The sequence below is a fragment of the Columba livia genome, chromosome 19 (genome assembly GCF_036013475.1).
Source record: "Columba livia isolate bColLiv1 breed racing homer chromosome 19, bColLiv1.pat.W.v2, whole genome shotgun sequence".
NCBI classification, from domain to species: domain Eukaryota; kingdom Metazoa; phylum Chordata; class Aves; order Columbiformes; family Columbidae; genus Columba; species Columba livia.
The window spans coordinates 10,125,200-10,151,111 of NC_088620.1; the positions used below are offsets into that span (position 1 = coordinate 10,125,200).

At 49.2% G+C, this 25,912-nt stretch overlaps 1 protein-coding gene across 26 annotated transcripts in view; it reads left to right on the forward strand.

The window, feature by feature from the left end:
* The window catches only part of ZNF618 (zinc finger protein 618), a 170,078-nt gene that overhangs the window by 51,878 nt on the left and 92,288 nt on the right, over window positions 1–25,912 (forward strand). For 25 of the 26 annotated variants that reach the window (XM_065036115.1, XM_065036131.1, XM_065036134.1 and 22 more), the window contains exon 2: window positions 21,907–21,950. The exons of the other annotated variant lie outside the window; for it this stretch is intronic. In XM_065036115.1, the coding sequence (XP_064892187.1) occupies window positions 21,907–21,950 (44 nt within the window). The remainder of the gene's footprint in view (window positions 1–21,906; window positions 21,951–25,912) is intronic. 26 annotated transcript variants of the gene reach the window in all.

The following is a 25,912-nucleotide window of genomic DNA, read 5'->3' on the forward strand; positions in this document are numbered from 1 at the left end:
TGGATCTGGGAACAATTTCTTCCCCAAAGGGCTGTGGGGCATTGGAACAGGCTGCCCAGGGCAGTGCTGGAGTCACCAGCCCTGGAGGGGTTTAAAAGTTGTTTAGATGAGGTTTAGGGACATGGGGTAGTGCCAGAGTTAGATTATGGTTGGACTCGATGATCCTGGGGGTCTCTTCCAACCAAACTGATACTATGATTTTGTTCTATGATCTAAAGTCGGTATAGCGGGCCCCAGTGATTCAGAGTCTGCAGATGAAAGGAACTGGAGAAGTGTTGCCCGTGTTCCAGAGCGGAGCCTCGGGTGGCAGCACCCGTGATGCCGCCTGGTCCCTGGTGCATCAGCAAGTGGACGGAGGGAAATGCTGTGAGCCTTCACTTGCAATATCTACTTCAAATACAGAGTTTACTCATTGCAATTCTGCTTCTTGCAAGAGAGAGGGGCCGGGTCTCCTAATAGACTTTTTTATTTATTAAAAAAAATAGTTTCTCATTACAGAGATGCTTATAATTGCCTGCAGACGTGTGTGGTGGGGACCCGGTGCAGCTCAGCATCCCCGTGGCGGGACCCAGCACGGTGCAGGGCTGAACCCAAACCCGCCGAGCGCCCGGCGCTGCTTTCAAATTACAGTCACCAAAGGCGATTTTATTTTGATCGATTTCCCAACAAACCGGTTATTTCAGAAACGACTGGCTGCTGCTGTTGGCCATTTCTGGCTGACCGGTTGGCTCTGCGTCGCGTGGTTTAATGATTGCATACTTTGTGCTGGTTAAATAGCGCTCAACAAGGAAACGGGAGAAAAACCACACTGGGATAATCTAAGAAAAACAAGGATTATAAAAATGACTCTGAGGTGCTGACTGCTGGAAGCGAAACCTATTTTGTGGGTTTGCTGCTGCACCTTTGCTTAAAGAAGAAATTTGGAGCCGTTGTTGCACTCGTTTTCTCAGCAGATGGGCGACTCCATTGCCGGCACGTTCACCCGTCTGGAAAGTAATTATGTCGCTTGGCCAGGTCTTGATTTGCACTTTTATTAGCGTGTGCTTAACTATTACTGCCTTCGCAAGATAGATTAGTTCTCCTTTAAAACCAAAAAACAAACCCAAAACCAAATGCGTGATGCTGCATCACAGAAACATTTATTCGTTTAAAAAGAAAAAAAATTGATTAAAAATAGTTTGAAAACTGTTGTAAGCTGACCTTAAAATGTAGGTAATTGGTGCCAATGCAACAGGAAATGTAAAATATGACCTATCTGTGTGTGCCATCTCCACTGCCTTTTTTACAGCATCGCTGGCCGTGGGAAGTTCTCCTTGTGTGGGTCAAGAGATTCACTGTTAATGTTTTATGTTTGACTCTTCTCTTGTTGTGGGAAGGACACGATTCATGGCGCAGACATTCGCTTGTTGCCAGCAAGAGCTGTAGTGAAATGCTGTTAAAAGCTGTCAGCATGTGTGAGGGCTCCAAAAGTGGACTGGACAGGGACAGGGACAGGGATGGGGACAGGGATGGGGACAGGGATGGGGACAGGGACTGAGATTGCTCGCCATCGGGCAGAGCATCCTTTCTCCCTAAATAGCCTTGCACTTTTGTTTCTGGTGCCAGCCAATAAACCAAAATACGGGTGGCTCAGTAGATGGGTGTTCCATGGGGATGAAGCTCCCGGTCACTTATTTTAGTGTATTTGCTAAAACTTTAATAGAAACTACAAAAAAACCCCAACTCATATAAAGCCCTAAGTGTTTTAAATATTTATTTTTTAGAGTGCAAGACTTTATGAGCTCGAGGTATTAAAGGCTTTCCCAAAATCCCAATGCGCTGGTGTGTGGGATGGGATTTGCACAGCACCTGTGCGGTGGCAGGCCGGGAGCGGGGCCGCCGGGACGGGTGCTCTTGGGACGTGGGTTTGCACCGTTGTTTCATTTCTTCCCTGTTTCCTTATTGCCCAAACATCTTTTCTTGTTTTTCTCCTGACGGCTGTGTTGAGAAGGGCACGGGCTAGCAGTGCTTTTATATTTATTTCCTAGTTGTGTTTGAAAAATAAATGAGCGGGAGTTGGTAGTGGCTCCACAAGATCAGCGGGTGTGTGATGTATTCATGATTCATTAATGTAATTTCTTCTTCACTTCATCAACAATGGAAAATAAATTATACAAAAAGCCCTGAAAAGGCCCGTTTGGACTTGGTTTGCCTGATCAACCCTGTCTTGTGTCACCGGTTCTTCCATCGTCACGTTGCCCTTAGTTCTGCAAACAGTAAAAGTGATTTGAATTAACTGCTCACAAGTTTGCTGATGACACCAAGCTGGGAGGAGTGGTGATACTGGAAGCTGTGCTGCCATCAGAGACCTGGACAGGCTGGAGAGTTGGGAGGGGAAAAATGTAATGAAATAGAACAAGGGTGAGTGTAGAGTCCTGAATCTGGGCAGGAACAATCCCAGGTTCCAGTGTAAGTTGGGGAATGAGCTGTTGGAGAGCAGTGTAGGGGAAAGGGACCTGGGGGTCCTGGGGACAGCAGGGTGACCATGAGCCAGCACTGGGCCCTTGTGGCCAGGAAGCCAATGGTACCTGGGGTGGGTTAGAAGGGGGTGGTCAGTAGGTCAGAGAGGTTCTCCTGCCCCTCTGCTCTGCCCTGGGGAGACCACACCTGGAATATTGTGTCCAGATGTGGCCCCTCAGTTCCAGCAGGACAGGGAACTGCTGGAGAGAGTCCAGCGCAGCCACCAAGATGCTGAAGGGAGTGGAGCATCTCCCGTGTGAGGAAAGGCTGAGGGAGCTGGGGCTCTGGAGCTGGACAAGAGGAGACTGAGGGGGGACTCATTCCTGGGGATCAATATGGAAAGGGGGAGTGTCAGGAGGATGGAGCCAGGCTCTTCTCGGTGACAACCAGTGGTGGGACAAGGGGCAATGGGTGCAAACTGGAACACAGGAGGTTCCACTTAAATATGAGAAGAAACTTGTTCCTGGTGAGGGTGGCAGAGCCTGGCCCAGGCTGCCCAGGGGGTTGTGGAGTCTCCTTCTGTGCAGACATTCCAACCCGCCTGGACACCTTCCTGTGTAACCTCATCTGGGTGTTCCTGCTCCATGGGGGATTGCACTGGATGAGCTTTCCAGGGCCCTTCCAACCCCTGATATTCTGGGATTCTGTGTGATTCTGTGATGTGCGGCCCAATTTTGGCTTTCCTTTATTTCCCCAGCTAAAGTCAAGCTTAGGAGGACGTGCTGGCTGGGCTGGGCCTAGGCCGGGTTTGCAGGAGGGCCTGTCCCGGATCTGGGGGCTGCACAGCCCTGGCCCAGTGGCTGCTGATGGGAGGGAGCATCTTGTTTGGTGTATAATAAAAGAACTACTTTATTCATTAACTGCTGTGACTGGCAGCCATTTTACTCATCATCAATAGCTCTACTTAATCTTGAAACAAGACTTTTCCCATGGGATATCTGTAAACCAAAGCAAAACAAATCAACCTTTCTTCCTTCAGTATCTCTAACGCGCCACCTCCCTCCCAAACAAACAAGAAAAAAATCCCGATTCCTGCCCTTCTCTGATGAACAATGACTCATTCAGCTTATTTTTTTATTTTTTAATTTTTTTTTTTATTTAATGTTCTCATTTTGGCCTTTGCCTCCCTCGGGTGGCCGCGTTGCCGGGGGAGCTGGCAGTGCCGCCACCAGTACGGATTGCCCAACTCCGACCAGCCTCCGCGTTCAACCCTTTATAACTCTGCCAAAACTTCTTCAGCGTTTGTGACTCAATTTTCCAAGCCAGGTGTCTGCCTAAGGGGGGAATTTGTTTGGAAAAGCTGCAGCAAGAGCTGCCGCTGGCCTGGCTGATGAATGAGGCTCGAAGGAGGACAGCTTTGCCCACGCTGAGCCCAAAATTTGCTGTGGGTGTTGGGGAAGGCGCGTTGTCCTGGACCCAGGTGGTTCTGGGTCCCTGCCCCTCTGGGGTCTTTTGTTGATCTGTCAAGGTTTAAGGAATTTTTAGGAATCTTTAGGAATTTTTGTGGGTTTTGAGACCTGGGCCGGAGCCCTGCAGCCCCCAGAGCCGGGACAGGCCCTCCCGCAAACCCGGCCTAGGCCCAGCCCAGCCAGCACTAAGCTTGACTTCAGCTGGGGAAAGAAAGGAAAGCCAAAATTGGGCCGCACGTCACAGAATCACACAGAATCCCAGAATGTCAGAGGCTGGAAGGGACCTGGAAAGCTCATCCAGTGCAATCCCCTCCTAAATGTGGTAGAACGTCCCGCTGGCCTTGGGCAGCTCGTGCAGGAACCAAGTGCTTTGCTCCAGGACAAGCGGCAAAAACCACTGTTGGACATAGAGTGGAAAATTGGGAGAGCTTCTTGTATTTCAGGTTTGTGAGGCTGGGGAAAAAACACCGTGATCTGGCTGAATTATTAACCTCGGGGAGTCCTGGAGCTGCAGATGCTCAGCTGGGCCTCGAAGAGGCAGTCGGGGTGCCCGGCAGCGCAGAGCGTCCCTACTGCGTCCTCATCCCCGCGTTACCCAACCCTGGCACACAGGAAAAACAGTGAAAATAAATCTATAATTGCTGCTAAATAATACTCTAAAAATTTTAATTCTAAATTAAAACTTATTATCAGCGAGCATTGCAGAATCAATGACCTGATCATCCAGCAGTGGCCCCGACAAGGTAGGTCTGGCCACTAGAAATTTTATTTATTGGCCTTCATTTTGATTTTGTTTCTAAATCAAACTGAGCGCTGGAGGAGCTGAGGTTTGTGTGGAAGAAGCAGCATGGGTTTCAGCAGCTCAGGGCTGTGTCACAGCGCGGGACAGGCTGGCGGCACATGGCACAGGCTGCATTCCACCCAAATGTTGGCATTTTCCCACTTTTGATTTGGCAATGGTGCTGTTTTTTGATGTGCTTTTAATGTAATGTGTGCATGGTGTTAAGTTTCCAGTATAAGCTTATAAACACCAATTGTTTTGATGATGCTGTTAGATACCACTTGGTGGCCGTGATCGGTCGGACCCGCTGTTGGACTCCCCAGGATTTATGAGCCTGCAGTTTATACATCCCCTTCTTTATTTTCTCTCACGTTATCTTCTAATTTCCAAATCCTTCCCCATTTTCCCTTTCAACTTAATGTCTTAATTCTGCTGCTTTATGAATCCATCTAATTATGTTGAGTTCAAGTTGTTTGAAATCCACTTATGTCAGTATAGGAAGTACTTACTATATTAATCAAACGATCCAAGGTGGCTTCTTCTCTGAAGTCCGTAATTTGCGCTATACATGTTCCTCCTCATGATATCCAACTTTGTAACAATGCACATGTCCTCCGTGTTCCCAAGGAGACACTGAAATGCATTAATTCTCTTGATTTTTCTGAGTACACCAATAATTCATCCAGGATTGCGATGTTCCCTGCGCATCAATCTCCAAAATCACAGCCATGGTCTCACCGCAGGCTCTGCAGAGGGCTGGGGGGAACAGCTGCTGGTTTTTAAAACATAACATAGTTTTCTTAAAAGAGTTCGGATATAATAATATTTGAATAATAAATAAACACGATAAAAACTTTTCTTAAATGTTTCACTATTTGGTTTCAGTCAGCTTTGAGGAAGGACAGCCCGGGTGAGGGAGGGCTCTCGTTTTGGGTGGAAAGCGTCACTTTTGCAATCACCATTTTGTTTCTGGGAAATAAGAAGATGGCGGCGCTCGGTTTTGCTCGGCGTGTGGTTGTGAGCACACGCTGTGGATGACGATTTGCTCCGTCTCTGCAGGAGCAGAACGGTGTTTCCCACGTGTATTTGTTCAATTTCATGAGTGTTTTCCCTTGCTGGTTCATACCAGCAGTGAAACCTCATGAAGGTAGCGATGGGGTTTTCCTCCGAATTTTGTGTCCCCCGCCTGTCTCAGGTTCGTGGTGAACGCTGGACAGGGGGCTGGTCATCAAAAACCTGCAGAAACAGAGTTTCTGAGTCAAACCGGAGGTTCAGAGTGGGGGATTTAGCTCTGGTTAGAGGTGTAATTCCAATAAAGCAGTCAAACTGGGAAACAAAAGCGCTAAGCTTAATTCCAGGTCTGACAAAACCCGGTGCTGGAGAAACTGAAGCTATAGAGATGAGTTAGAGGAGCCTAAAAGTGCTCGAGAAGCAGCACCTTGTTTGCTGAGACAGCGGAGATAACACCAGCCACAGCAACTCTCCATGAGAAGAGAAATGCAGAAATTAGAGGCTTTCAGGACCCTAATGGGTTCAAACTGGAACACAAAAGGTTCCACTTAAGTTTGAGAAGAAGCTTCTTCCTGGTGAGGGTGGCAGAGCCTGGCCCAGGCTGCCCAGGGGGGTTGTGGAGTCTCCTTCTGTGCAGACATTCCAACCCGCCTGGACACCTTCCTGTGTAACCTCATCTGGGTGTTCCTGCTCCATGGGGGGATTGCACTGGATGAGCTTTCCAGGGCCCTTCAACCCCTGACATCCTGGGATTCTGTGACTCTGCGAATGAATAAAGGCTTAAAGTTTTTGGTGGTGCCTGAGCAGTCTGTCCCCATCCAGAGCGCGTGATGGCGCAGGTGGTGGTGCCGTCGGCAGCGCCCACCTGGCCCTCCAGCTCTGTTCTGCTCATCAACAGGCTTCACCCCACGCTTTTTTTGGTTCTGCCATAAAATTAGTTAAACAAGGCAGCGTAAACACAGAAAGCTTTGAAGATTTAGTTCGGTGTTTCTAAATAAATACAAAAGACAGTGCATGCATAAGCTTGTGTGGGAGAGCATGGGTTGGCTTGTGGGGCGACATGCATCCTTCTACCTTTGCATATTGACACCAGTGACATCTTTTTAGATGGCAGCTGTTAGAATAAGGGCCAGGTAGCATTATTTTTCTCCCCTTGTGCTGTTTGTGACCCTCTGTCTGTGGAAAATGGTTGTTTGTCCACTGGGTGATTTGGGAGCTAGAGTGTTCCCAGCTGGCCTGGTCTTGGCAGTATCGGGCCTGTACCAGATAACAGCCCTGTCCTTAGTTTAAGTGTGTCACGCCAATAATAGCATTACAGTTTCAAACTGAAGGAGGGATACTTTTTTTTCTTCTTTTTTTTTTGGTGGTTACTGATTAATTAGGTCAAATTCTCCAAAATTAGACCGCTGGAGAAAGAATGGGCCAACAATGTGCGTTTTGACAGAAAGCGATGGGGGCCGATTCCACCTCCTCCCCTGCACACTCCATCCTGTGCCCCAAACTTTCTTCTCCCCAGAAGAGATTAATTTTTAAAATTGTATCCATTAATATCCCAATTTCCCTTCCCCCCCCCCCCTTTTCAAATCTTGCATTAAACCCCTGTAGATTCTGCTTTAAGTAGGCAATTAAGCTAACAACATAATTATATCCCTTAATGCTCATTTTAACTGGTTTAGAGAAGAAACAAAAGGGGAAAGCAGCTTCAAATATGTGGAAATAAAAGCTCCGTTGTAAAGATATTTTTGATACTCGCGATAATTTGTGCGAAGTGCAGAGTTTTCCCATTAGCGACTGCGGGGGAGCCCAGAGGTCACATTTAAGAGCCTTACAGGCAACGTGGGGTTTTACCTCCTAAATGTCCTTTCTCTGAACCCGCTCCCCCCTGTGGATTTTGGGGAATCCCAGGAGGCTCAAGAGTACGTCCACTTCATATTGCGATATAGTGGCTGCATAGCTGTGGCCTGGTAGGTTTTTCTTTTATTACCTAAGCAATTAGTCACCGGAGACCTATACACTGAGTCTGCAAGCTGCCGCCTTTCCGTATGTGTTAGCAGAAAATAAAGCGCTGCAAAGTAACATGGATGGAGAACGATGGTGGTGAATCTGTGTCAATGTGAAGCTCCTTTGCTGCCCAGCAGACCCGCCGGGGAGCCGTGCCAGCGCGGTTACCAGCAGAATAACTTCAGTGGTTTTCTGCAGAGCACACAATTCCGCAAAAATCTGTTGGCAACGCACAAAGTTTGATGAAGACCCCCCGAGCTTGGAGCTGGGATGCTGCTTTGGCATCTGAGGTCTTGCCAGGGAAGCCAAGTGCTGGGCTGGAGCCTGGGCTCTGAGGTTGGCTGGAGACTGAGCCGTGGTGCAGTGCACTGTGGACACTGCTGCGCTTTGCAGAAACCTGGGTTCGTTTTCACTCTCCTTTGCCCACGCGAATTCCAGTAAGGGCATAGAGATGCTGTTCAAAAAGTTTGACCCATGACTGTGGATCATGGAGAGACTGAGAGAGCTGGGCTGTTGAAGCTGAGAGAGATCTCATCAGTATTTGTAAATATCTCAGGGTGGGTGTCAGAGGATGGCCCAGACTCTGTTCAGTGGTGCCCAACGCCAGGGTGAGGGGCAACGTGCACAGACTGAAACACAGGAGGCTCCATGTGAACATGAGCAGAAACTTGTTTGCTGGGAGGTGCCAGAGCCTGGCCCAGGCTGCCCAGAGCGGGTGTGGAGTCTCCTGCTCTGAGACATTCAAACCCCCTGGACACCTTCCTGTGCAATCTACTCCAGGTGTAACTGCTTTAGAAGGTGGGTTGCGCTGGGTGATCTCCAGAGGTCCCTTCAACCCCAAGCACTGTGATACTGTGATCTCAGAGCTGTGTGATCCCATCTCTATGTGAGCAGCAACGATGGTCTAGACCTACTAAGGAGCATCAGCTCGATCATCTCTTCTGGATCATTCAGGTGAACATATATTGATTTTAGTTTCTGTTGTTGACTGGAAAGCAAAGGATATAATTTTGGGCTGCACAGTTGAATAAAATCTGGGGCTTCCAAGTGCTTAATTTAGATTTTGAACACATAGTTCTTGCTTTAAGAAATAAATAGGGCAGATATTTTGCCTGTATGAATCAGGAAATTTTAAATGTCAGACTGTGTCACTTTTTAAAAATGAGAGCCCCGTTCTGTTGTGTGAATGGTTCAGTAAAAATTACACTAATCCGTGCGATGGTTGGTCTTGCTAGAGCTACACTTCTGCCTGAAAATAATTTCCATGCAGCAACATAGCCTCATTTTTTCAGCTCTGTGAACTATAGGGAATTGCAGGTCACGCAGGTCAGGTCGGGGTGATGCTCGTCCCATGCAAATTGCTCGAAAAACGGTTTCTTTAGCCCAAGCGATGGCTGAGATGGTGATTTGGGAATGCCAGCAGCAAAGGTCGATGGCGTGGGGTGGTGTCCCGCTCTTCCCAGTGCCAGCTCCGCTTTGGGGACTCCTGGTGAGGTTTGTGGGGTCACTGTCCCCTCTGCCCAGGGACGATCTTTGCGATGTGTCGGCAGGATCCTTCCTGCAGCCACGGCGGGTTTACACATACCCAGGAAAAAAGCTGGTTTACCTCTTTCCCTTGTGTCCCAATGGCCATAAGCCTTGGGAAGACGGCAAACTGGTTAGTAGGTCAGAGAGGTTCTCCTGCCCCTCTGCTCTGCCCTGGGGAGACCACACCTGGAATATTGTGTCCAGTTGTGGCCCCTCAGTTCCAGCAGGACAGGGAACTGCTGGAGAGAGTCCAGCGCAGCCACCAAGATGCTGGAGGGAGTGGAGCATCTCCCGTGTGAGGAAAGGCTGAGGGAGCTGGGGCTCTGGAGCTGGACAAGAGGAGACTGAGGGGGGACTCATTCCTGGGGATCAATATGGAAAGGGGGAGTGTCAGGAGGATGGAGCCAGGCTCTTCTGGTGACAACCAGTGACAGGACAAGGGGCAGTGGGTGCAAACTGGAACACAGGAGGTTCCACTGAAATTTGAGAAGAAACTTCTTCCCGGTGAGGGTGGCAGAGCCTGGCCCAGGCTGCCCAGGGGGTTGTGGAGTCTCCTTCTCTGCAGACATTCCAACCCGCCTGGACACCTTCCTGTGTAACCTCATCTGGGTGTTCCTGCTCCGTGGGGGGATTGCACTGGATGAGCTTTCCAGGGCCCGTCCAATCCCTGACATTCTGGGATTCTGGGATTCAAACCCAGCCGCCCTTGCGAGAGCAGCCAGGCCTTTTGGGGCTTTTTTGAATCTTGGAGGATTGTTTGTTTATTTATTGATTTATATCTGCTCGGGGAGTCAATCTGGTGATATTTATAGGATTTGCGGTTGGCTGATGGGAGTTATTTTGCAAGCAGAATTTCTAAGATTTCTACTTTAAGCCTGCTTTTTCCCAACCTCCTTCATTTTCACCCTTCTCTTTTATTTTTTTTTTACTCTTTTTTTTCTGCTTTTTTCTCTTTTTTTCATATTTGAGGGAGCCAGGCAGACTAAACTCTTTCTGAATGAATTTTCCCCCTGTAATTACTGCTCTTTTTTAAGTTCAAAAAAAATTATCCAGCCTTACGTGCCTTCCCCCCTTCTTACTTTTAGATCAGTGTGGTTTGTCTTCTTTACTTTTTTTCTCTTTCCAAAGCAAAATTACCACTATTTGTGTCTATTAAAAGTCATACAGAGCTGGGAGGGGAGGCGACATCCCATAGTTACCCTCTCAGCGGTAAATGTTTGTTTGGTTTCGGCCTCTTAGCCCGTCTCTAAATGCTACAAGGGATTTGTTTATAAAAATAATTGGTTTTATTTTTCAAAATGAAAACTCTCCCTATGGGGAAAGGATGTCGTGTAGTCTTGGGTACCAGCATTGTAAGGGACACTTGGCCGACGCTGGTCCTTATGGTCCTTATGGTCCTGACACCATCTCACCGATATTTATCAAACTATGCATTTTTCTAAATTCTACACACTATTTTTCTGCCTTGGATTATTGTGTGTTTGGCAAACGTTTAATTTTTCATCATGTACCTCAGATTTAAGCTGAACATCATCAGAACTTTGCGTCCACGCCACATTGTTCATTATGGAGACACCCAAAGCATTCTCCAAAATTTACCAAGAAAAAATAGATAAAACCAACTCCAAAATGTACAATTCTGCCCAGAGATCACGTTGCTCCCACTGAAACACAGTTGACTTACCCATGAGCTGGAGCAGCTCCTCTGGGACGTGTTTCACAGCCTCTGCACATTTAAAGGGCAAAGTTTTCATCTTATGAAAGCTTCTTCCAAGAAGTGCCTCATCACCGGGCTCCTTCGTGGCCCTGACAGCCCGGACTCTGTGCCGGTGGTTGTCCCAGCGGCGTGCATGGGCCTCCGAGGATGTTCTTGACATGAATCGGTTTTGCTTTTGTTCTTAGTTTTTCCGCACATCTTGGGTTGGGGCTTCGTGGAGGGACCAGCAGGGTGATCCGTGTCAGTCGCTGTCCTCACGCTGGTGACAGCGATGGGACTTGGAGGATTCGTGGCCAGATGGGAGGTCCCCACTTTGGAGATGGTTTTTGCTCTAGATCCAGGCTGGGCTCCGTCTTTCCCAGCATCCTTTTTAATGCTCAGAGAGCAGGATTTGAGCGTCTACAAATCCTGGGGATACAGGTGGGCCTGTGGCTGCTGGGGCATCCTGCTCTCAGGTACTTGTCCTGCTTTACTGTGGCGATGACAGAAATGCTCTGAGTGTCTGTGTCGCAGTGTTTCTCCTGCAGGTGGGTTCAGATTTGGACATCCTGCTCTCTGAGAGCCTGGGGGGTCTCCTGGCTGGTCTGCACTTCAGCCCAAGCATGCCGAGCTCCAGCCACCACCTCCAGGTCAGACCTGCTGGGGAGGCTGTGCTCCCCAACACCTTTCCAACCACTGCAAACCCCTGCGCTTGCTGTCACAGGATCACAGAGTCCCAGCCTGGTTGGGGTTGAAGGGACCTCTGGAGATCATCCAGCCCAACCCAATTTCTAAAGCAGTTACACCTAGAGTAGATTGCACAGGAAGGTGCCCAGGGGGTTTGAATGTCTCAGAGCAGGAGACTCCACACCCGCTCTGGGCAGCCTGGGCCAGGCTCTGGCACCTCCCAGCAAACAAGTTTCTGCTCATGTTCAGATGGAGCCTCCTGTGTTTCAGTCTGTGCCCGTTGCCCCTCACCCTGGCGTTGGGCACCACTGAACAGAGTCTGGTCCGTCCCCTGACACCCACCCTGAGATATTGATCCATTGATCAGATCCCTCTCAGCTTCTCTTCTCCAGCTGAACAGCCCCAGCTCTCTCAGTGTCTCCTCATGTGAAAGATGCTCCAGAGCCCTCAGCATCTTTGTGTCCCTCCACTGGACTCTCTCCAGTAATTCCTTGTCCTTCTTCAACTGGGGAGCCCAGAACTGGACACAGAACTGCAGATGGGGCCTCACTGGGGCGGAACAGAGTGGGAGGATGCACAGAGGCTCATTTTGGGATAGATTAAACTGTTCCTGGTCAACTTCTACCGAGTTCTTCCACGTGCAGTGGAGCTGGGATGGTTTCTCAGGTTGCCTCCCATCAGCTGAGTGCTCCAGCGAGGTGGTTCATCTTAAACTCAGCATTCAGGTCTTTCCCACCACATTGCGTTGGCCACTGGTGGGGACGGGCTGGACCTCTGTGGGTGGGTGGTGGCTCCAGGTGGGTCCTGCCATGACGCGACACCTGCAGTGGGACACGGTCACAGCCAGGAGATGTGTCTGCTCACAAACGCCTGGACAAAAGGTGTCTGGTGGCACTTCTGTAGTAAAACATGTGGGATTCCATGTATAAATAAGTCCCTTTTATTTTCCACGCTGTGCGCACTTGTAGCTGGTGAGATACGCTTGTTTTATCAAGTTGGAAAAGTGCCTATAAAGGGATCTTTAAAAACTTGATTTCCTGAGAGTTTCCTGTGAAACTGGAAACCTGGAGAAACGGGTGGATTTCTGCAGTGCTGTCGCGTGGCTCCTTCTCCCCTCTTCTTCCCCCCAAGTAGAAAATAATCATCCCCTCCTCCCCCTCTAAGGTTTCATTTCATATACATTTATTCTTTAAAAATATTTCCAGCTGTTTCTTCTGCTGGGAAACTCATACCATCTGTAAACAACTGCTTGATGCAGATAATGGTGTTGTTTTGCCTGGTCACTCTTATTTTCCAGCTCTTGGGAGAGTTCAGAAGTAATCAGTAATGCCTTTTGTCCTCTTCACCCTCCATTTGATTATTTTCCTCATAAAGAATGGAGTGAGAAGAGCACTGAGCAACAGGAGCTGGAGAAAACATTTTGATTATTTTTCAGTTGTTTGTAATCAAGGAGTAACTCTGTAAATGCAGCCCAATTTACTACATTGATTTAATTCATAATTTTAATTTCATGACCGTTTTGGAGAAAAATAAAAGGTATGTCAGGTTGAAGATTTTAAATATTTGTCTGAACATTTGTAGTTTTAAGTTAAATTTTATGTTCTCTTTCTTTGGGAAAGTGCTGGCAAGTGCTACTTGGATTTCCTTGGGCTGCCACGAGAGAAAAATTGCAATTCAAAGCACAGATTCTGACAGTGCTTTTAGCAAGTTCATAAAATTACTCATGTGAATATTGCCTTGATTCAAGGGCAGCTGCTTGCAGCCCTTATTGAACCACAGAATCCCAGAATGTCAGGGGCTGAAGGGCCCTGGAAAGCTCATCCAGTGCAATCCCCCCATGGAGCAGGAACACCCAGATGAGGTTACACAGGAAGGTGTCCAGGCGGGTTGGAATGTCTGCACAGAAGGAGACTCCACAACCTCCCTGGGCAGCCTGGGCCAGGCTCTGACACCCTCACCAGGAACAAGTTTCTTCCCAAATTTAAATGGAACCTCTTGTGTTCCAGTTTGTACCCACTGTCCCTTGTCCTATCATTGGTTGTCACTTTAACACGTCTCCGACTTTCTGAAGCATCGGGAGCCGCGGTGGGTGGTTGGTGACACGGGAACCTTGGGTCCTTTGCACGCAGATTTTTCCCATTTCAAAACATGCAGCACCCAGCCGAGCCGGGGCTGCTTTTGTGCTGGGATTTTTCGCTACCTCACCACGTTTGGTGTTTGCACCTCTTAGCAAAACCCCGCGGATGCTTTTTCCATCATGGATTTGACCTTTTTAGTTTCAAACTTTGTAGAAGAACTTGTATTTGTGAGTTACTGAGCCAGCTCCAATATTGGGCAGATGCATGCAACACACCCAGGTTATTAAATTAAGATTATAAAATGGGAAGATAATAAAACAGTAGGCAAGAACTAAACACAATGGAACTGAATGAGAAAAACTTCTAGATTTTAATTGTGATTTTTTCTTATCATTATTATTATTTGCCTACTTACAGTGTTCACCTCTGTGCTGCAACTTTCTCTGCCCAAGATGAGGATTTGGGTGGAAGTTTGAGCAAACCCAGTGCAGCCATTTGCAAGATGAAACAATGGGGTGGAAAAAAAGATGGGGGGAAAAAATAAAAGAAAGAAGTTAAAAGAAAAATAATTCTCCTGCCAATACACAGAGAATTAAGATCAGTGTGGAGAGGGCCCCTGGGTGAAATGAAACTCCAGGAGTGGAGAGGATCCCTCCCATCTCGGCTTTTGCAGCGAAGCCCCGACCTTTGCGTTGGGCTGATTGACCTCCTAGCTGGTTTTGTCATCAGTGTTTGTTACTAATTAGCATTTGGGAGGCACCTAGTGGCTTGGAGGCGACTGGGAAGCTGCAAGAAGATGAGCGGTGAGAAATCTTGTCAGTCATTAGTTATCCCTGGTACCGTGGGACAGACACTGGGAGAGGTGGGTCACCACACACCTCAGTGGTGGGACCAGAGGAGACCCCGCTGCAATGGGGACAGCCGGATGGGGGGCGAGTGCATCTCTTCTGCTGCTGTCATGGGTGTCCTTGTGAGCCTGGCCATCCTGCAGTACCATTGCCTTTGGTGGTGGTTTTTGCTGGCTTGAGGTCTTCCTTGATGTGTGTGCTCCTTGGCCACCAGCAAGATGGGGACATGGCCAGGGGCCTGGCCAAGCTTAGATGGTGCTGTATTCCCAAACCACTCTGATTTCTTTTTATGTTGGGTAGCCATCTCCAACAGGCGTTTATTTGCATGAGCAAATGTGGTGGGTGAGGTGGCTGCTCAGTGAACCTCGTGAATTTGGGTCTGCTCAAGCATGCTCCAAACTCAGGATGTAGAGCAGCCCTGGGGGTGACGGGCTCCCTGTGTCCCCAGGTGCTGAGCATCGGGATGCTCCATCTGTCCAGCTTGGGCCACGTCCCTGTTGGTCACAGTCACCTTGGCACCTTCCCATGAGTGAACCTGGAGAATCTCAACATCAAAACAAGTATTTCTAAAGCTGAGTTTAAATAATAGATATGCCTGAGAGCAATGAGCACCTTCCTCTTACACTGGACACTTTTCTGTATGTGGCGTTAGAACCCAAACGAGATCATTGCTCCTCATACCAATGGGTGGTCCGTGGGTTTTTGGTACCACTGTGTCTCCCATGTCCCTGTGCTCCAGCACTGGAGGTGTTGGGCGTCACCTGTGCGCGTCTCTGGCAGGTTTGGTTTATTCCCATCATCAGCACCTCCGTCATCCTTCTCGCTGCTGGAGAGCTCATCCTTGGCATGGCAGGAGCTGAGTGTCTGCGGCTGGGGTTGGAGTCACTGCCTTTTTATTCTGATGACCTCAAGTAGAAAACGCTCCTGCTGTTCTCATCTCAAAGGGTTCAGAATCTCAGGGGTTTAGTTTTTAATATTGGGTTTTCCTGAAGAAGCGTGGACCTCAGCCCATCTGCGTGCTGTCTTTTTCCCATGGCTGCGCAAAAGGGTGATATTCCCCTGGATGCTCACGAATAATTTTGACACTACTATTCTTTCCAATTGCTACCAGCATCCCCAATGTGCATCTTGGCCATGTTGCCCCACGGGACGGGGGGTTTTACAGACATAGATGGGTGAAGGACCCTCACTCCCGGGGCTCAGTGCTGCCCTGGGACCACAGAAGACGCTTTGGGTAGAGCTCATATTTCCTCCCTGCAGATTTCTCTTTTATTATTCTTATTTTGGTTGTTTCTTGAGGGGAAGCTGCAGCTGAGGAAATAGGCAGCGCATTCCTCCAGCCCAAGGAATGAACTTGTTCCCTGGTGGAAAATTGATCCCTTTTGGAGGGATCTGCAAAGGGTGAGGATGGGCCCAGCCTGGAGCACCAAGGATCATTTGCCTTCGTGCAGGGGATGCCCAGATTCCAGGATGCGCCCAACACGCGTCCTGCTCAGTTCACCCTTTGGCTCTTTATAAACTTTGGGGGACATCGCTGAGCTTTGGGGGGTCAGAAGGACAATGGAGGGTGATACAAGGGACCGCGGTGCCATGCAAGTTGGGAGTTTGGGTTTCGTCGGCACTGCTGTGTGGGCAGGAGGAAACAAAGATCCAGAAGAAGAAGCGACACGGGTGTATTTGTGGGTCCTGTTGCTCTGCAGGTGTTTTGGTGCGATGCGGGATTGTTTTTTTCTCCTATTTAATGAAGATTAAATAGGAAACGGCCAATGTCTTGGCCTTTGTTTTAAAAAAAAAAAGGAGAGGAAAAAAAAGGCACTTCCTGCATTTTCTCTCGCTCTGAAGTGAATAATAACAGACAGCGCAGGTAGGCAGGCCTGCAGTTATTTTTACGGCGCATTCCTTTGTGAGACCTGTTTTCAGTTGCTTCTCCCGTTGCCAGATATTAATCATTTGGGGTGAAATTTTCCACGCTGGGTGCCCGTGGCTCCTTTCTAAACCACGTGTGTGTTTTTGTGTTTCGCCCACAATTATTCAGCTGTCTTTGGGAAAAGTACGTTGTGGGGCTTTGGGTTTTGTTTTTCGCAGGTAAAACAAGTAATTTAGCCCTTTACAAAGCATCTGGAGAGTTAAAGGTGACTTTCCCTGCTCTGGGAGAGGAGCTGGAGTGAGCGGCTTCTGCTCCCCCTGCGAACCCCGGGCAGGTTTAGGGGCATCTCCCCTCGGCAGAGCCAGGGTGAAGTTCGGAGGGAAATCATGGTTGTCTACAAATAAATACATGGATTTAAAGGTGTTTTCCCCTTGGGGAGGGCTTTGGTGGGGCACATGGGGGGTCCTGGCCCCCCGTCCCACGCTGGGTGTCCCGCCTGTGCGAGTGGGTCTGAGTGCGGCCTACGCGGATGCAAATCTGAGTGATTTAAATGATCGATTTTAATCATCGTTTAAGTGATCAGGCGGAAAGCCCGTGCTTAAATCCTTCAAAATCTCGTTTAACGTTTTCATGGGCTTGAGTTATTTTGTTGTTTTGCAGTAACTGTTAAAATATTGCGGGTTTTCTCCTAATGTAGTGTAGCCCTTTCTATAAACATGCGTTTCTCGGGTCAGTTATACATCTGCTTGGACTCCTAATTTTTGACACTTTATCCTGTTAGAAGATGTTGACTGATACATTTCTTATTTATCACATGATTTACTTTTCACTTACAACTTGAGCATATGGCCAGAAACCACATTCTGCTTTAGTGCATTTTAATTTAATAGATATTTATTAGCTCTAGTTAAACATAACTACTTTAAACATACCTGATACGTACAAAAGCAGCTCTGGGGAATCATATTTTGAATTGTAAATACTTTTACATGAGAGATTGTGTGAGTAATTATCCTGCCCGTGTTTTGGGGCCCTGGTCGCTGACTGGTGGGAGGACACAACCTCTGCTCCTCTGCTTTCTCAATTATCAATTAAGTCGCTGAATTAAATTACCTGGGTAAACTGGTGTGCAGGAGATTTCTCTGCCCTTCCCAAAGACGCTACTTTGTCAAAAGCTGCTCTGACCATTTTTGGCACATTCTGGTTGCTGGTGGTCAAATGGTTATTTCCAGGATTCACCACTTGGGCTTGCTTAGGGTATTTGTAGGCTTTAAATACCACTTTTTAGGATTTAAATGCAATGTTTTATTTTAAATGGATTAATAGCATGGTCTGCAAAAGGCATCATCCCTTCACGTTTGGTTCCAAATGGGCTTACTGCAAAATAAAAGGAGAAAAAGCTTCTTTCAGCCAGATTTTTAGAAATTATGTGCATGCATCTCCTGGTTTTCCCTGTGCTGAAGGTGGGGAGGAGGAGGAGGAGAGAGGAGGTCACCTTTGGGTTGGGGGGCTGGTGGACGCCATGTGCACATCCATCCATTTGAGTCCGCGGATCTTTGGTGTTGAGGTTATTTTGAGATTTGCTTTACAATTACTGAGGGTCGGAACCACCTAACGAGGCTCTGAGCGTCATGCCATGGTGGACCTGGAGAGCTGAGGAACATCAAACAGCTCACATCGCTGAGAGTCCAGCACAGGGCAATGAAGATGCTGAAGGGAGTGGAGCATCTCCCGTGTGAGGAAAGGCTGAGGGAGCTGGGGCTCTGGAGCTGGACAAGAGGAGACTGAGGGGGGACTCATTCCTGGGGATCAAGATGGAAAGGGGGAGTGTCAGGAGGATGGAGCCAGGCTCTTCTGGTGACAACCAGTGACAGGACAAGGGGTAATGGGTGCAAACTGGAACACAGGAGGTTCCACTTAAATATGAGAAGAAACTTGTTCCTGGTGAGGGTGGCAGAGCCTGGCCCAGGCTGCCCAGGGAGGTTGTGGAATCTCCTTCTGTGCAGACATTCCAACCCGCCTGGACACCTTCCTGTGTAACCTCATCTGGGTGTTCCTGCTCCATGGGGGGACTGCACTGGATGAGCTTTCCAGGTCCCTTCCAACTCCTGACATTCCGGGATTCTGGGATTCTGTGACATCGGTCAACTTATACACGCTTTCCTGCAATAATTTGGGGTTTTTTTAAGTATGTAGTTGTGTTTATTTTGCAAAGTTTGAGGAGAACACCACAGTGCTTCTTTATTACACTTTTTCACGTTCACTTCCCGTGTATCATCAGAGGAAATGATCTTCCCACTTCTCGGCTGGACACTCCATGGTCCAAAGTAGTGCAAGTGCTGGTGATTTATGATTAAACCATCTTGCAGCCTTAGGATGGGCCGGGATTTGCTGTGCTTGATGCTGCAGAAGTGCTGAGCTGAGCTCTTCCTAGAGAGTTTGCAACCCTGACAAATTGCTGGCACAGAAAATTGGCCGGTTCATTGTGTGTTTCGGAAGCGGAGCGTGTGTGAAGGTGTCTACCGGTGGCAGTTTGGTGCGGATGGGCTTGTTGAAGCAGCCAGGAACCTTTAAGACAGCTTGATCTGAGTTTATTTAGACTTGGCTTGATGTTTAGGCCTATGGATCCAAACAAAGAAGTCAGCCATGGGCTTGGATCAACCAAAACCAACTGCACCAGCTCTGCCCAGTTTCTTGTCAAATTCAGGTGGAACCTCCTGTGTTCCAGTTTGCACCCATTGCCCCTTGTCCTATCACTGGTTGTCACCAGAAGAGCCTGGCTCCATCCTCCTGACACTCCCCCTTTCCATATTGATCCCCATGAATGAGTCCCCCCTCAGTGTCCTCTTGTCCAGCTCCAGAGCCCCAGCTCCCTCAGCCTTTCCTCACACAGGAGATGCTCCACTCCCTCCAGCATCTTGGTGGCTGCGCTGGACTCTCTCCAGCAGTTCCCTGTCCTTCTGGAACTGAGGGGCCACAACTGGACACAAGATTCCAGGTGTGGTCTCACCATGTCATTTATTGCCAGCAATTCATCCACTCAACTCCAAATACAAATACGAAAAGGAACATAAAATGATTGACATGCGTGATCCTCGCAGAGGAATAGCTGCCTCAGCCCCGTGGTAAATCACAGCGGAGGCTCCAGCTACCGCCTGTGTGTTACCAGGAATAACACACGGTGTCACGGTCCCTGCACAATGCGTTCCCCAAATGAAGTTACACCTAAAGAAATTCTTGCTTCTTATATCTAAAGAAATTCTTGGATGATGAATTACTCTGCAATCTCAGACAGTTTTCCAGAGTTGAGATTGGCTACGTGCTTCCCAAATGGAAGTATTTTAATTTTTGGTAATATTTAGGTAGGACTTTGTGCTGTGGCGGGAGTGGGTCCGCAGATGGTACAAACGTTGTGCGTTTAGTTTTGCCTTCTCTGTTTTGCGGCTTTCATGAGCACTTGTCCAGGTGACCTGTTCTTTTCTCTTCAGTGGGTGTTTTTCATGTGGAATTATGATTTCAGGAGCCCGGGCGATGTCCCCGCGGTTGGGAATGTGGCTCACAGGGGGACCTGAGAGGTTGGGTTGTGCAGAAAGGTCTTTGAGTAGCCTGCTTCCCTTCCCTTCCCTTCCCTTCCCTTCCCTTCCCTTCCCTTCCCTTCCCTTCCCTTCCCTTCCCTTCCCTTCCCTTCCCTTCCCTTCCCTTCCCTTCCCTTCCCTTCCCTTCCCTTCCCTTCCCTTCCCTTCCCTTCCCTTCCCTTCCCTTCCCTTCCCTTCCCTTCCCTTCCCTTCCCTTCCCTTCCCTTCCCTTCCCTTCCCTTCCCTTCCCTTCCCTTCCCTTCCCTTCCCTTCCCTTCCCTTCCCTTCCCTTCCCTTCTTTCCTTCTTTTTTCTTTGTTCTTTCTTCTTTCCTCTTTCTTCTTCTTTTTTTCTCTTTTCTATTTTTCCCTGCACATATCTCTGATCCTCTAGAAAATGCCCCGAAGCTTTGAACAATCTACCAGTTTCTACCCATTGCAGGAACCCATCCAGCTCACCCTTTTTTTATTTTTCCCCATTGTGCAAGCATGACAAATCATTAATGTTTGATTGATTGTTTGAATTACGGGTGCTCCGCCATCCTTTCTGCACCGAACAGCTGTATAACAAATGAACATATCAGTGCTCACAAAAGATCGGAGATCTAACAGCAGCAATTACATCGTCAGCTCCTCCCTCCTGGCTCTTCCCGGCCAGTGGAGGGAGGACATTTTTGAACAGAAATTCCTCAAGTGGCCAACAATAATAACTAAAAAATACCTTTTTGTAATCAAAATTAGGTTTCGATCTCTTCGTTTCCAGTGGATTTCTCCAACCTTCGCAGGCCAGGCCGCGTTTCTGCCGCGCGGAACCCGCACGATCCCTTCCAACAAAATTTTACAGCGAGAATTAAAACAAACCAACCTCAAATTGCAATTTTTGGTTGCTATTCCTTTAAGATTTCCGAATTGCACTAAACGTGACCTCCATAACTTTTAAATTAAGAATTTATGCCGGCTTGAAATTTATGAAATATTTCAGCATGAAAGCAAGCCTTTTTCCCTCAGGAAAATTGAGCAATAAATCACAGCGCTCTCCATTTACTGCCCTCCAGCCAGCCAAAGAGAGGAGTTTTCCTTTCCTTCCCCCCTTCGTTCTGAAAAATAAAATGCAATCATATCAGACAGCTTAGCTGCTATCCTCCCACTCTCTAGAATTTTTAATTTCAGCTGTTTCTGCTTGGATTTATTTCCAATATTCCTGCTCGGCTTTTCAATTTCCTCAGTTATTAAATTTTAATTCAGTGCATTAGCATTTAAATTAAAAAAGGGTTTATTTTCTCGAAATCGTTGGCCAGCCCCCATCCCGCTGCACACGAAGCGCCTGTTTCTGCCGTTTGCGCAAAATGTGAAATGCGGCTAATGGCTTTGCACTTGTATTTGTACAAATTCAGAAATAAAATTTCGGAGTTTGGAATAATATTGGCTTTTCAAGGCAGCGTCTGATCAGAGAGCCGGGGGAGGGAGGCGCAAAGGACGACATGCTGGTTACTCTCTGCTCAGCCCCTTCTACCGGCCTGGAGGGGCTCAATTAGGCAATTCATCGCTAACGAAGGGAGGTGCGATGGACCCGCCCCTCCAATCCATCTCACCTTGGGCGCAGTGTTGAATTTGCCTATTTCTGCCTTATTTCCCTCCTGCAAATTTGCCTATTTTTGCAAAGGGGGGATCGTCACTTAAAATTTGGTAAATAAAATAAATGGCGCGGGAGCAACCGGAGGGAATTGGCTCATAATGTCACCTCTGCCGTGGGGCCGTGTCCCGCAAACCTCTGCTTGGCGTTCCCAAGTGTCCCATGGGCGCTGAGCGCGGGCACGTGTGGAACTCAGAGTGGCAAACCCCGGTTTTGGGGTTCAGGAAGAGCTTGGACGGCAGACTTGCCTTTCTTAACCTAAAAGCCCTTTTTTTTGATGTCTTTTGCCCCCTTAGGCTGACGAGAGCAACAGCAGTGGGCGGAGGAGCTCGTCCAGCAGGTAGGTGGATGGTTTTCTCTGCTGGGGTGGGATGAGGGAGGCAGATGTGGCTCCGCTCGGGTGCTCTTCATCTTGGAGATGGGTGGTGAAGGGCGACCGCATGAGAGGGATGAGTTGGGAGCTGTTGGGTGCAGCATCTAGACACCCATGTTTGGATTTTGCTAGGAAAATGGATGCAAGAAGGATTATTTTGGGCTTTGGTCTGCATGCAGTGCAGGGTGGTACGGCTGAGTCCCCCCAGCCTGGGCCCGCGCTGTGGTGGGAAGACCTGTTACGGGATGAGGTTCTTGGATGAGACCTTGGGCCATGGTTGGGTGCGAGGGGGTGTCCCACCACCTCAGTGCTCTCTGGTCTTGCTAAGGGGTGTCTCTGCAGCTCCCATGGGGTGTGGGATGTCCCAGGTCCCACCCAGGGGACTCTGCTCCAGGTGGTGTCGAGGCCGCTGCCACCCCCGGTGTGTGTGGTGGTGGGCACGGTGCCCGGGGCGAGTGGCAGCCCCTGGCCGGTGTGTCCTGGTGGGAGGGACACAGCCTGGGCACGAGCAGCGATAGGAACGCCTGTCACAAAGCAGAGGTGGTGGGCTTGGTCTGCAGGCCCTGTGGCCTCTCATCTCCTGCTGATGCTGTGGGGCATCTTCCCTCGCTGGGCGTGCTGGAAGCTCTGAAGATGCTGCTTCTTGGTCGCTGTCCGTGCCCAGAGCAGCAGCCAGCAGCCTGGCCCAAGTGGGCAATGGGGAGTGCCCAGCCCTGGCATTGCTGTGGTTGAGCTGCACCAGTGCTGGGGTTACCAAAGCAGCTCTGAAAACCCAAAAGCGTTGGGTGTGTGGTGGCCTCCCCCCTGCCCGGGGTGGCTGCGTGTCTGTGGTAGGTGGGTGATACTCACGTGGGTGCCTCCAGTGATTGTGCGGACCTGCTGAAAAGTATCCTGCGGCATCCACTGTCCAGCGTCTGTAGCTGGTGAAGTCAGTCCAGAGCTGGGAAAGTGTGGAAGAAGGGGCAGCTTTCCTTCCTTGGCCAGGCACAAATTCCTTTTATCTGGGCTTTCTCTGCTCATGCAATCATAGAATCACTTTGGTTGGAAGAGACCCTCAGGATAATTGAGTCCAACCACAACCCAGCTCCTGCACTACCCCATGTCCCTAAGAGCCTCATCTAAACACCTTTTAAACCCCTCCAGGGATGGTGACTCCACCACTGCCCTGCGCAGCCAGTTCTGATGCCTGACAACCCTTTCTGGTATGAAGTTTTTCCCAGTACCCAATATGAGCTTTCTCTGGCACAGCTTGAGGCCATCTCCTTTCATCCTGCCGCTTGTTCCTTGAGAGCCAGGAGCAAAGCGTGGCTTTGGTGACACCTGGATTTACCTGGTCCCATGTGTGTTCAAAGCTGGTTCCTGGTTCTCCGCCATCCTGAGCAATGTGAAAAGCTCATCTCCCAGGTGTAGAAAGGTTTTGCAGTAAAAATAGGTGGAGATGTAGGAGATGAGAGATACCGGGCTGGCAGTGGGGGCAGTGGTCAGATGCACCATGGAGGGGAGCGTGTGGCCCAGGACGGGGAGTGGGTGCAGCAGACCATAGAAACATCCACGAGAGCTGGAGAAGATGGTGAGAAAGTCATGGAGGTACTTTCATGTGGTGGAATGATGCATAGCTCACTGAGGGGACCACTGGAGCACCCAAGGCATGTTTGTGGGTTGCATCAGCATGGACAGGGGATGACAGACAGCAGTTGGGAGCTGAAGAAAAAAGCCAGCGTGGTATGGGGGGCTGCACCCTGTCCTGCCATCATCTCCGTCATCTTCCTCAGTGAGGGGGAACAGTGGTGTGGGCAGCCCGCAAGTGCCACGGTGGCACAAGTGGTGAAGCTGTGATGGTGGGGGAGAAGCCACAGGGCCACCAGCGCTGTGTGGAGCAGACCCTGGTGAGGCACGAGGCTTTTCTCTGGGCACCCACCGCCCTTGCATCCCATCCAGCTCTGCCTCCTTCACAGCTCCAGCAGCATTTCACATCCTCCCCTTCGCGCTGCCAGCGATACCGTCGCTCCGCTCTCCATGTGCCCGTTCCCGCTGGAGACTTGAAGGTGCTGCCGAAGTTTTATCTGTCGGTTGAAGCGCATCCTTCCACATTAAAACTCTGCTCCTTTCTGATCTCCACAATGCTGCACTGCGGGGTCCTCCCCCGGCTCCTGCTGCTGGACATGCACCGAGTGCTCCCCCCGCAACAGCCCCGGACCCTGCCCGGCACCCCGGCTGCACCGCTCGCGGATCACGGGATCACACAGAACCCCAGAGTGTCAGGGGTTGAAGGGCCCTGGAAAGCTCATGCAGTGCAATCCCCCCATGGAGCAGGAACACCCAGATGAGGTTACACAGGAAGGTGTCCAGGCGGGTTGGAATGTCTGCACAGAAGGAGACTCCACAACCCCCCTGGGCAGCCTGGGCCAGGCTCTGCCACCCTCACCAGGAACAAGTTTCTTCTCAAATTTAAGTGGCACCTCCTGTGTTTCAGTTTGCACCCACTGCCCCTTGTCCTGTCACTGGTTGTTACCCTCGTTACCAGCAGCTTTTTGGTACAGTGGTGCTGCCCAGCACCGAACGCTTCTGGGGCGCCCGCTGGGTTGGACTCAGCAGGGGTTGGTGGACAGATTTTGTCAGTTGGCAGCAACACCAGCGTTTTGTGTCTTACACCGAGTAAAATTGATCTTTTCTCATTTTTGGGATGGCTCATGAGAGTGGTCAAGCAGTGCTTGTTCTGGGACACTGGGAGCTGGCGTGGATGAAACCTTGAAAGGGCGCAGGCCGAGGAGCGAGGGGAAGGGAGCCGGGCATCGTTTCCTTTCCCAAACTCTTTATTCTGGCTTTTCATTCGATTTTGTAGCTCTCACCAGAGCGTTTTGCAGAGGAGGTGGGTGAGCGTGTTCTCCATGTGGGGTGACCCTCGGTGTGTCCCCTCTGGGCCTCCTGAGGTGCCCTTGGGCCCAGCACCTGAGTGTCACCTGTTCCTGAGCGATGGTGTCCCCAGGGTGGACACTTGAGCACCCATTGGGGTGACAGAACTTCCATTATCACTGTTATTTTGCATGTGCATAGAGAAGAAGTGTGAGCCTGGCCATCAGTTTTTCTTGTGGAAGAGTGGAAACAAAATCCACTTCAGCATCGACCTGATGGAACAAAAGATGGCGAGAAAAAGGAAAATGACCAAGTCTGTTTACAAAAAAAATAAAATGCAATAAAAAATGTAATATTTCAGGAAAGCTCTGTTAGTGATGAAGGTTGAAAACTGGCTTTGATGAAATCTGGGAGGCCGTTAATGGCCTGGAGATACAAGGTAGATGTTTTTCAAAGTTGTTGCTGCTTGAAACTCTCAGTAATTGCAAACTATCAAGGAAGCTTTTAACGATTAATTTATATCAGTCAAAAATACAAACGAAATCAGGTTGCCAGGACAACTTTACCTTTCCGCAACTTTTTTTCTTTACTGTAGCGTGCTTGATCTTGATGTGGTGACGGTAGTATCGGGTCGATCCTATTTTTATTTATTTATTGTATTGAATTGATTTTATTCTGTTTCAAGTAAATGTTTAAAGCTCTGCAGGCACAAGTTCTTTATGATCTTCTCACCGCGCGGCTCTGATGGGGCCTGGCTGCTGCCTTTGAAATAACACGGCTCAGCTGTTTGCAGCTCAGAATGAGCGGTGGCACAACGCGCTCGCTGTTCTCCTACCTTGTTAACGCCTGTGTGGTTCCTGGACCTCACCGTATGCTTATTAATGGGAAATTTTAAAAGTGAAGACAGTTACTAGGAGCATAGAAAAAACCCCTTTCCTTTAGGGGAGCTGGAAGAGGGATGGCTGTTTGCCTTGGAGAAGGTGACAACTAAGAGACGACGTGACAAAGCTGCGCGTGGTTTTGAACGCTCCAGAAAAGGGAGATCAGAGGCTTCTCTCTTCCTTCCGCAAGACAAA